This window comes from Melanostigma gelatinosum (genome assembly GCF_949748355.1).
Source record: "Melanostigma gelatinosum genome assembly, chromosome: 8".
In the NCBI taxonomy this organism is placed as follows: Eukaryota; Metazoa; Chordata; class Actinopteri; order Perciformes; family Zoarcidae; genus Melanostigma; species Melanostigma gelatinosum.
In genome coordinates, this window is record NC_136641.1 from 21,939,345 (window position 1) to 21,951,937 (window position 12,593).

Genomic DNA, 12,593 nt, shown 5'->3' on the forward strand with positions numbered 1-12,593 from the left:
CAACATGAAAACAAAAGATTACAATTAAAACAACACACAGAAAACAATTGAAACTGAAAAAAGTATTTAAAAGTATGCTACAGATAATCACAATCCTTGTATTGAAGATTTCAAACCCTAATGAAATATAAAACACAACAATCCACAATTTGATAAACACTGTGTTAGATTGACAGAATAAAAATGAAAGCGTTTGAACTCTAACAGTAGCACACCATCTACTTGGCAAACATGTGTCATTTCCAGCACAATAACAGTTTTTTTTTGGTCGGCTTTGGTAAAACATCCTTGAAGATAAATTGTTGTAATACTTCATCTCCTACAGTAGCCCCTAAAGGACAAAACACAGCTGCTTCCCCTCTCAGCTGCTCTCTGGCTCAGCTTTCTGCTCCGGTTGGGCCGATCCATTCTGCTCTGTTGCCGGTTCCTCCACCATGGCTGACTTTTTCGTCGTTCCTGTTGGGATGCAGAGGGAGTACGAGCGGGGGATGATGAGTGTGAAATGAACGAAAACCAAACCAGAGACAGCATTGTGTGTGAGGGCGCTTGGCTGCTACTGCACCTGTGAGGTAATTTCTGTGCATTCGATGGAACAGCAGGAGACCAATGAAGAAGATAAAACCAAAGCAGGCGATTATCATTCCGCACAGCAGGAAGCTGTAGCTGCCTTTAGTCTGGATAATCTGGGGATGAGACAGAGACAGGAAACTGCTCAACACAAATCCAAAATCCCTGCTGGGCTTGTTTTTGCAATTATAAACCTATTTCTCAACTGCGCACACCATTTTTTCTACAATAATCGAGATACTCATCAGACTTACTGAGCCAACCAGAACCTGCATCACCATCTCTCCCATCCCTGCACTTGTCACCAGCACTGACGTTGCACATCCTGCAAAAAAAAAAGAAGGAATGCACGGTTTATTTCCTCTCCTTGCTTTGATTCCATATTTGTGTGGTAATTATTGTGCTGTAAACACATCATTATACCCTGATAGTCAAGGATGTCTTCAGTATAGGCGAGCATACAGGGGAATATGCTACTGAGGAAAAGCCCACATAAAAAGGTCCCGACAAAAAGAAAGGTGGTGCTGGTGTAGAAAATAAGCAGCATCAAGACAGTAACAATGGCACCCGCCTAAAAAGAAGAGCGAGAAATATCAGTTCGGTGTTTGACCTTTAAGTTTCGTTGTGCATGTCTTGTTTTCCAGGCCTCACCAGGTTGAACATGAGCAGTCTCACAGGCTGGAAACGGTACGAAAGCGGAATGGACAACAGACGGCCGGCAGTGATCGCTGCCCAAAAGATACTGGGCAGGTAACCAGCTGTCTTATTTGGCAATGACATAGGTGGTCTCACACCGTAAGTGTAGACAAAGCCGGCATATGCACCCTGGAAGGAAAAGGCAGATTCTGTCACCTGCTATGCTTTCCGAGTTTTATGTGGATTTCATATGCATTCCTAACATTTTACGTTGAACACAGTAAGTGAAGTGCACGTCACATTGTTTATCTGCACCCCTCACTCACCACAATGCCATCGGTCATGAAGAGCACCATCCCACCGAGGATATGAATCATAAAGAAGGATACTGGCAGCCCGCGCAGGTTATCATTCTGACAGCAGCTAAAGATATTCCCATGACCTGGAACAGAGCGCGAGGGTCACACAGATTGTACCACACAAAATGGCATTTATTGTGATTTTTTTTTTTACAGTCTAAGCCGACTGAAAATCCGCTAAAAAAAGAAAAATGTATGACACATCCTAAAATACGAGTCCTGTGTATAAAGCACTTCTTCCATGTCTTTACCTCCAGCTGCATGTTCCTTCTGCTCCACTTCTGAGCCCTCGGCCCCCTGCTGGTTCTCCATTGCTAGTTCATCTTTGTCCAGAAGACGAGGCGTGCCGGGGCAACATGGGATAAGTTGCTCCCGATACATCAGGAACAGGACTGCAAGGGGCACGGGCAGCTGAGGATGCATAATGAACATTTTTTTTGCCATTAACTAACCATTAACTAAAAATATCAGATTAAGAAAAAGGAGCGACTCTTCTCTTGCACATCTACTACTGTAAATCTGTCCAACGTCTCACATTGATAAGCGCCATGATCCAGAAAGCATAGTGCACAGTCGACTCCCCTCCCTCGTGGGGCAGGGAGCTCTCATTTATGTTGTGCGCCGCAATCGGACTGTTTCTCAGCAGGTTCCTGTGATGAAGCACGATCTCAGTCTCGTTCCCTGTGTGATTCCCACAGCCCGTCTCGGAGAGGAAAGGATCTGCAATCAGTGGGCTCACTAGGGCTCCGAACCCAATGAAGAAATGAAGAGCCTGTGAAAATGTAGAAGACAAAAGCCAGAAATGTGACTTACTGTGTCTTTATTGTACAATTGGCTCATAAAAATAAAATAAACCAACTAAAACCTACAAATGAAAAACTCTTTACATTTAAATCTATATTATTTCTGAATGTTCTATTAATTATTCACCAAATGCAAATGCTATCATGTCAGATTCCTACAGGTGAGGTACAGGTACTACGACTTATTCACCTGTAAGAAAACAGCCGAATCCCTCTGGTAGATGGTCACCAGTTGGATGTTAGCGATGGTGTCAATAATGCCCATCGCAAACCCAGACACGGCCATGGCGATGGCAAGCAGGAGAACATTATTGCACAGAGGGATGATGGCAAATATTACAGAGATGGTGAGAGCAGAGACAAATAAGGCAGCGAGCGCGCTGAACAACCTTTAAACAAGAGAAGAGACATCAAGGTTATAATGGCAGTGAATTGTTCCCAGATTATTCGTGCACACCGAACACCTGCAAAGCAGAGTCCGGGGGAGGGATACTCACGTCCTCTTGAAAATACCACCAATAGAGCTGCCAATCAACAAGCAGAACTGCTGGGCAAAGAATACCCAGGTAATCTGACTCAGTGTGGAGTTTGTTTGACATTGCAAGTCCAAAATTGTGGGTCCAAGGAAAGCAATGCAGAGTCCAAAGCTGAAGAAAACACTCCAATAGGTCAGTGTGTGATGGGCATTCCGTTTGAACAGAGTCACGATCCGCTCATCCACCAACATCTTGACCACAGCAAAGATAGATGTAGCTCAGTGAAACAGACTGACAGGGATTTTACTCACTATACCAAGTATCACACTCTCAATATGTGATGATGTGTGGATGGTTTTTGTAGGAAAATGAGTTTCTGGATTTCTTTTAACGCTTTTAGTGCCCTCCTCTTTGGATTGCTTAACTGAAAAGGATGTCCTTTTCAGTTAATGGGTGAAGTGGAGATTCTTCCAACAATAATATGACTTATGAATTGTGTCAATGATTAGCAATGAAGAAGAGTCTGTGTTGAAATGCCAGCAGAAAATGTGCATTCAAATATCAGGGCACTTCCAACCATATTACTGGAAAATGTATCATCAAGGAAGCAATGACACACAGGTTGTCTTTTCTTTGCTACCTCGACTATCTTGCGGTACTTATTGCTAAATATTACATAACGTGTTCATCTGTGACTGAGACATCATTTAATTATTTATTGTGATGAAACACACACCTCTTTCTTCTCAAGCAATCTTGTCGATGTTTCAATTATTTCCAAAGACCTTTGTTCAATATGCTGCTGAATATATCCAATATCCAGTCTATTACATGTACTCACAATGTTTCTAATTATTTATCCTCTCTTTATAGCCACTGTGGCGATGTGGCTCTATGGATGCCGATGACGACCTGTCGGTCAATGCAATTCTTTGATCCAGACTGACTAACAACTGTGGATTACCATGACATTTGGTACAGATATTCATGGTACCCAGAGGATGAATGAACGTACTAAACTAAGGCTTTGAACTTGGTAAACAACACACATGCCAAACATCAACGTGTTGGCATTGTCATGGGGATGTTGGCACACTGTCTTTATATATGGCATTTGGGGATGTATTGTAGACTGAGGTCTGAACTGAAGTGAATACAGGTTTGAGGTTTCAATAATAATTGTTATCAAATTTAATCGTGCATCTTCTTCTTGTTCTCGCATTTCTTTTCTTGCTGGCATGTGTGTGTGTGTGTGTCCGTCTAAAGTTCAGGAAGGCCACTCAGGATGGACAATATGTGCAACATGACACTACAATGTTTAGCTTGACCCCATTCGAGGACGGCTGTCAACCTACGAAGGAACTGGCAGATACTGTGCATGTCAAGGCTATCGCATAATTTAGATATTAGGAATTCTTGCACTTAATTGTTCCGTGTTCAATTTGATATGTATTTTATATGCGTTGTATTACTTGACCCTCAGTGGGATGAATAAAAGAATGGGCTTAATACCTAATCCCTTTAATGATTGCATGGGAGAAGCAAAGCTCTACCGGTTATGGCCAAACATGGGCTTCCGGCAAAGTTGAAACAAGGGAAACTAAAGAAATCACAAAACAGTCTTATTATTAAAACTGCAAATGTAGGCATCTTTAAACATTGTGTGGAATACTCTGACACCATTAAAAGCTCCCTGACTTATATGCAATATACATTTGCATGATGATGACACAAATCTTTATGTTTGATTTACTGGATCATTTTTTGCTCTCAGTAATCAATTATCTTGAATAAATGTTGCTTTCTTAATTTGCTACTTTGTAATTTGCCTCTACGTGCACAAGTATGATGCTTATCCATATTCTCTGTCTTCTTTAAGTTACTTGTGACACATTTTCCTGAGAGTGTATCTGTCTACACAGTGGAGCATGTGCCAGGATCCCACAGTCTACCAAACTCAACTGTGTCACTGATTTGCCAACATGCCCTGCACGGTGGAGATGCTGGTCGGGTACTAAAACCTGAGAAATATGTGTGTTTATACAAAAGGCATTCATTAACATCCGCTTCCTCTTCTGGAGATACAGCAACACAAGATGACTTCTCCAGGTAATTGTCAACTAACACAATCCTAGAGGCGTGCAAGGGGGGTGTTAAAAATCGACTGAAGTAGGACATCTGTTTTTGAATCAACATATCATTTACACAGGTTAGATTAAGAAGAGGAACTGTATGCGTTTGCGAATTAAAGAACACAAAATTCTCGAAAAGCGGTGTACTTGAGGAAGTGAGTGGGCGAATAAGTATACTCGGTGCTCCACATTTCATAAAAGTAAAACGTATCACTTGATTTATTTATTGTATTTTTGTTGAACACTTTTACACCCCCCTCCAGACAAACACCATGCTTGGAATGATAATTTGCGCTGCTACGCAAAAATAAATTCAGTAGCATTGCCAGAAATTCTTCATGTCCAGTCCTTCACTCTCTTTGAAGAACATGCAAATATTGTGAACCTTGAAAGTTGAACTGTTGGACACAAGATGTTTCCCATTTCACTGAAACGTGTCCGTGCACCAGAGGCTTCAGCTGTGCACATTGCACTTTTCATCAATGGTACTCAGAGACATGTTTCCCCTTCGGCAGATGAATGGTAAAACAGCCTTCTGGTGTCAAACTCTGCACATACATCAGCACGCACATTGACGCTCAAACACCGAAGTGAAATAACAAAGTAACGAGACACATTTTTTGGGAGAGCATTTTCTACACACAGTTTCAACACTAGATGGTGTAAAAGTATTGCATTCATCCACAATTTAAGGCAAAATAAATCCGGTTCGCCTCTATGGAACGGGATTGTTGCTCTCTCTGTCTCTTAAACACACCGAGCACAATACACAGGGCTTGCTGATGGCAGCCACATGAGGAGATAAGACATCACTGATGGGCTTTAAAGTGGACAAAAACGACGTTGCCTTGCACCTCTCTGTCTCATCTCTATACATTCAGCCAACTCTCGATGAGAGGCCTGAGACAGTTCCAGGACAATGTGAAAGGAATCATTATCTGATTTTTCTCTCTGCTCTTCCCCCAGCATATACTTATTTTTTTGTGTCAAATCTGTATTTTACCAGGTAACTGTCATTTTGATGAGAAAATCTCTTTTCCAAGAGAGCCCTGGCCAAGACGGCAGCAAAGTGTTTCAAGCAAGACATACAGATGTACTAGTTAATACACAGTCACATGCCCAGGAACACAGACAGGAGGAAACATAAACAGCTATGGAAGCAATTACAAACTCTTATTGAATTAGCCTCCAAACCCTTCACGAAGTATTTAGAAGTTCGAACTGGGATCAACTGCAGGTCTGTCTACAATCGGTGCCAGGCTGCAGGGGCGGACAGCATGAAGGTCTACTTCAGTGCCAGCCTTACGGACAAACAGTAAGATATACCCAGAAAGATAGAAGGTGAGCAGACCAAGGAAGGACTGAATATGTGCCAGTGAGTAAGTCTGTGCAAAGCCAATGAAAGCCACAACACTGTGTGAGCCTGCAGAGAAAAGCACATGCTGCCATATAATATAAAAGAATAATAAATGCCATGGATTACATGCAAATACCTCCAAAGCCCACTATATTTCTTCATAAGCCTGTGGATGTGTATATTTAATGACACGTGAGAGAGAAAAATAAACATTTCAAGGTCTTTGAGAAGGAGGAAGTCACAGTTACTTGTCAAGTTAGACAGGCATATGTGATTTCATGAGCATATGTATTAACACAAGTGAGGGGATTAGCTATACTTGACATGATACAGGCTCCTCTTGGAGCAGTAAGACATGTACTTGTCACATATCTGGGTTTCTCCAGTCAGTCCCCGGCAGCCCTGGATGGAAATGCCCTGCAGTGTTCCCCCGACACATCTCCTCAGGCCCAAAATAGAGCCACGGATATGTGCTATGCAAACAGACATGGCTGCGGGGCAAAACAGTTCTATTCTTCGAGGCTCTGGGCTGTCAAACTAGCTGCTCGGTGGTAGCAGTTACAACATAAAGCACTTGTGAGGGTTGGTACATGAGCAGATTAAAAAGTCATCAAATTATTCAGAGGACTTTAAGAGAGAGAGACAAAGAAAATGAAGTGTCACTTTCACGTGAAATCATTTCTATGAAACTGATAAGGGAGCATTCGCTGTAGGCCAACTCTTTGCTTTTTAGAAGTAGGAAGAAACCAATCCGAAGATGCTAAAACAGTGACGATGAAGGGATCTTATTTTTAATACAGACCAACATCTTCATCACGGACAGCCCCACCCCAAGTCTGCTGATATTTATATTTCATTTGCCAGTTATGTTTTGATGAGAAACAATCACTGTTCTTCAACTGCTGCAATTGCTTTTTGTATGGCTTACAAGTCGCATGGAGGTGGTCGAGGTGGGTACACTGAAGACCAGCGTTCGTACCATGAGGGTGGCATGTGATTCAGGTTTCATGGTTTTGTCTACATGTCAATAAAACGTAGACTTGTCCTGTCAAGAGTGCGCTGTTGAATATTTAACCAAGGCATATACCTTTAAAGGACAGGTTCACATTTATCAGTTTTTCTTCGTGTGATCATTCATCCTATTTTTAACGAAACGTGATAACCACCCAAACTCAGACCGCTGACGCATCACATTAGCTTCAGCTGCACTTTGAAATGTATTTTGTTTTGCACAGAACGAGGATTGGGCATTTAGTCTCCCATCATGAACATTGAAAGCGCACTAGAAAGGGATCTTGTACGGGAGGAATGATAACAGCAAGCAAAGCGTGTACCGGTGTTCGTACAGCTTGTTTCACAAAATACACAAAGAACAGTGAGCAGATACCTTCAGTATCAACGTTTTCACCAATTATTCTAATTACGTTGACAGGAAAGGCATTATATTTTCTAACAAATCGTATTTGCCGTTGCACATTAGTACATAAACACGACGACAGGGTTGGACAGCGGCAGAAATGAGAGATATTTCGATACAACTCCAGAGTTATCGTGCATCTTGAAAGAATACTGCTCTTGTACTCTGTGTGCACATTCGGTCTTTCTTTCAGAATGTCATTTGAGTTTTGTAGTGTATTGGACTGAGTGCAGAGCCTTATACTTATAAATAACCCCACCGTCACTTTGTGAAAGCACAACTGCAACCTCTTCAATGGTCCAATTCAGTTTCCAATCTACTTTCTCTCCTGATGTCACGCAGAAAAGAAAAGAAGAGTTGCATCCTCTGTGTTCGCAAATCATCTTATTATTATTCATTTGTTGTTTGAAACCGTGAAATGCAGAAAGCTGTTTAGAACTGTAACAACACGCCACTACAGAGTCTCCTGTAGCCTGAAACATGAAATGATACAAACCAAGAAGAAAGGTTGCAGAATTATTGAAAGTCGAAAAGCTCATTTTTTTTCCAATATATTGCTCATCTTCACAAGCCCGAACAGCAGCTCAAGGCCAACAACAGAGAGACAATCAGATGGGTATATTGATGGGGAGGTTGCCACTGCAGCAGATGTTCTCCTCCCTCATGATTTACCTATAATTCCAGGAATCATTGTAATCAAGTGTGAACAGCTGACTAAACAGTAAAATCAGAAGTAGCCTAAAAAAGGATTCGTTTGAAGAGCGGTTCTCCTGAAATGGACGCGACAGAGTTCTAGAGAACAGACGGCTCAGCCAACACAGGAATAGAAATCAACCAGCGTGCCCATTTACATGGATGAAATGCTTTGTCAGTATATCAGCACAGATAATAACTTGAGCCGTGATAGAGTGTACGACCTCAGTGGAATTAATGAAAGGCAAGTGATGAATTCAAAACCCCACAGAGGAAAACAGATTTTCTGTATTGAGGACTGAACTGGCTTTGTTGCCCCGGCGTTCTTTCTGTCAGTGAACAGCTCATTGCATGCAGCTGTCTGGTAATATGTTTGTACACACACATCCGGACACAGAGAAACAAACAATGGCGATGTATTCTATTCTATCATGAGACGTCTCTCGCTTCTTCCCTTCATCTCCCCGGCACCCTCTCTCCCCCGACACAGTTGCAGAGAGCGGAGCAATGATGCGTGTCCGAGTGAAACCTGGTGAATAGTAATGAACCCAGCCTGTGTGTCTATTTGAGCGAGAGCAAGCAAAAGGACAGAGAGAGGGTATGGAAGGGTTTGCGGGGAGGGCGGAGGAGGAGGAGGAAGAGGAGGGTAGACTGAGTGAAAACAGGGCTTCTCTTGCACCACCGATGCAGCACAAGCAGCGGTGAGAAGCACAGCGGTGACTGACAAGAGATGCGGTCGCATTAATCCTTTACACCCTCTACATGATCGCCTTCACTCTGTGTTGCATGCTCATCAGCCATTCTGGTCAGGACGATGCGATTAACACGTCACTCGTTCAAAAACTTCAACAAACTAGCTTTTTTTCCGTTTATTGTGCTTCTCATTCGCCCCATCTAACCCCCCCCCCACCCCCCCCCCCCCCTCTCCTTGCGTGGACAGGGTGAGGCGGGTGTATTAGTAGAGGAAATGGATTCGAGGGGGAGCTAGCTGTGGGTGAATGTGACTCAGAGAGGGGCAACTGCACCTGCTGTCTTCATCCCAGATTCACCAGGCAAAATAGCATTCTGCCTCTACCAGTGGACTGTTGAAAAACCAGCCCAAACAAAGACTAAGAGACCGTAAAGACACCAGCATCTTTAGATCAGTGTTGACTTGAGGTCACCCCTCGTTTGGTAGTCATTCTGGTCCTCTTGTTTTAAACCTCCCACCCAAACTGTCAGTACTGTATGTGCAGGGTGACAAAAATAAACTTTGTGTCATCGTTGGGAGAAAACATTTGCATTAATCCAGATGAAAATGCAAAAAAAGAAAAGAAAATGCAGCTTCTGTACACAACTGAGGGATAAGTGACCGGAATATTCAGCAACTGGCTGCAAAGATCAACTAGAGTGCCAGGACTGAAAGGAAAGGGAACAAACACAATGGGCCCCCCTACCTCAGCCTCTCTTTTATCCTTTTCCATCCAGGACCCATGGGCACTCTGCCAACTTGGAATCTTAAGAACTCATTCAGCGAAAGCCAAAGAAAGAGACCCAATCCAGGACCCATTCTCTCATGGTCTCTTGTTTTTCCTTACATTTCCCACGTGAAGAGGGATTTCTGGTTACTGTTTTCTCTGACATTGCATCTGAGGAGGAGGGGGGGAGGGGGGGGGGGTTCAAGAATTGCCATGCATGCAACGTTTCGTCAGATTCGTGGTTTGAGAGTATTGTGAGCGAGTGATCTCCCTTCTAAGTCTCCTTTCCCCTCTCTCTCTCTCTCTCTCTCTCTCTCTCTCTCTCTCAGTTTTCATTCTGCTTTTACTCCCCCTGTCTCCCCACTCTCGCTCCTGCTCACAGTGACTCCTCCTCCCCCCACTACCCATTGTCTCACCATACAGTACTCGGCTGAGGGGATGCCATACTCCTTCCAGCGAGGGACGCAGGAGAGGGAGAAGGAGGTAAGAGTCGGATTTATAGCATATGAATACGAGCAGCACTAAATGAACGTCACCGTTACTCTCAGAAGTGTAAAGTGGCAAACATGTATATTGTTTTCATCCACGAATGCCAGTGGTACTCAGAGGCTTTCATGTGTTGTATGCCGTGTTTAAATGTGTGTTGCTTGTCTTGTCTGCCAGTGGAAGGTGTGTTTGTAATGTATGAAAAGGGAGTACTGCATAGGATAAGAAATCAGGTGCCACCACTCTAACTTTCAAGATCAATGTGTAAATGTCAAATTGCGGAATATTAGTCACTTGCTGTATTGTTATAGCTTTGTAACAAAATACATTATCTAAAGCCAATAAAAACATCTGGATACTGATTATTCCCTGAATTGGCTCCTAGCAGAGAGATGTACGATGTTCAGGGATAAAAGCTAATCCTCCCTGTGGCTCGGATTCACCTTCTTGTCTGGACAGAGTCTGACACAGGGGCTTGACTAATTTATGCTGAGACATGCATGAGAACAGGCTCCCTGGAGCTCAGTGGCAGTGGTGTTTTTCCCAAAAACCTGGAAAAAGGCTAATCAAGTAAACACTTTCCCACATAATGTTCTCTGTCAGAGGTTATGTGAATATCCAGCATATGTGAGGCCAATGAGATCTCAATCTCAGTGTGTTAACCACTGGATGTTTGGTTAGGCTGACCAAGTGTGCTTAGCTTCATTGTGTTTCTCAATCTCTTTAGTAAAGAGTTTGGGGGAAAGTTCGGACATCTTGCAACTACGGGATTTCATAAAACAGCGAACTTAACTGCAGCGAAGCGATGAGAAAAGATGGGAAACTTTCTGACAAAGTGTTTTTCTAATCTTGCTGTGCAAAAGCAATTTGAAACAGGTGCATAAAAAGGCAACCAGAAGTGGTTCTCAGTACCAGTACAGGAAGCTTTGTGTGCTTGTTCAGAGAGAAAAAAGCAGCTGCCTCAATGGGGCTTTTGTTGTTTGAGTTGGAGACAGCAAAAGCACAAGAAACACTGACTGACAAATACCTGGCCCCTCTGTGCCTCAAATATCCCAGCGTTGCACTTGATACAATGTCAACAAATGCCTCCTCTGTCCTCTAGTAGCCCGGTTCCTCTCTGTCCACAAGAGTTTTTCATGTTTTCATAAAGGCTACTGTTTTCTGAGCAGACATCTGTGTGTGCAGATTTGGCCCTGCATTGCTCGAGTGCCGAGGTCTGGACACACAGACGGGTTGAAAATGGCCCAAAGCACTTCCAACAAGTTAATATAGCGGTAAACAGTCTGCTGTCTCAGTCCAACACGGAAAGATACGATTTCAGTTTAGGGAGTCGTGGGAATATGTATGGAATCAATTAAGTACGTTAGTCTTTCTGTGCATTCATTATGCTTGACTCTTTGATTAATTAAAGAGGCACAAGAGTTATACTGCATGGAAATGTTGAACATTATATCGGCTAAAACTGTTTTGGTCACCACATAACAAGACGATACAAACTGCTAGCCTTCCTGTGCCCAGTAGTTCAAAATGTGGAAGTGATGATCTTTCTTTGTGCTTGTGGAAGTCAGGCAGAGAGGATTGCTACAGAACACTTTACAAAAGCTGTTTTGAATTCAGAGACAGAATCCTTTTGATCACCATTGCACATTTCCCCTGTAGACTCTGGTTTAAAACGGCATTTTTAATCAAAGATTATTCTGCAGAACCCCCTGAGGAATTGAATGGCTTGCAGGGTATTGCTGTAGCATTCAAGCATCGGACAGGGGTCAATTTATTTGAGTCTGTGCTCTGAACAATACAATTCCTTCCATCTAAAGACTAACAAGACAGTTTCATTTTACTCTCCCGGGCCTCAGATGAATACTTACAGTTTCTTTGGTTAATTATTTATGCGAATGTGAGTTTTAAATCCTGAATACTTTCTGCAGCCTGGCCCTGTTTTTTTCCTCTATTCGCTTTCAAGCTTTCAGCTTTTCTCAAACTCCATCAGTCACTGATTTTGTATTTTTCTCTTCCAAATCAAACCACAACTGTGTCTTATGGCTTTCTATTCCTATGTGAGTTCCTTCTAACGTTTCATGTAGGGTTTAAAGCCATTGGATACACAGTGGACAGTCACCCGAGGAAGTGGGTTTAATAAAGACTTTGTTGACAGCTATTTGGCATCTACAATATTTTGTAATGATATCAACAAAAACTGTAGTCAACAG

General features: G+C 42.7%; 1 protein-coding gene across 1 annotated transcript; it reads right to left on the bottom strand.

Moving 5' to 3' along the window:
- Positions 1-361: 361 nt before the first annotated feature.
- Positions 362-3,092, bottom strand: mfsd4ab (major facilitator superfamily domain containing 4Ab; the record flags this gene model as incomplete). Its single annotated transcript, XM_079272938.1, has 10 exons — positions 362-456; positions 563-683; positions 822-892; positions 991-1,138; positions 1,219-1,392; positions 1,530-1,645; positions 1,814-1,973; positions 2,098-2,334; positions 2,556-2,754; positions 2,863-3,092. The coding sequence occupies 10 exons, from the start codon at positions 3,090-3,092 to the stop codon at positions 362-364; spliced, it is 1,551 nt and encodes a 516-aa protein (XP_079129064.1).
- Between the last annotated feature and the right edge of the window lie 9,501 nt (positions 3,093-12,593).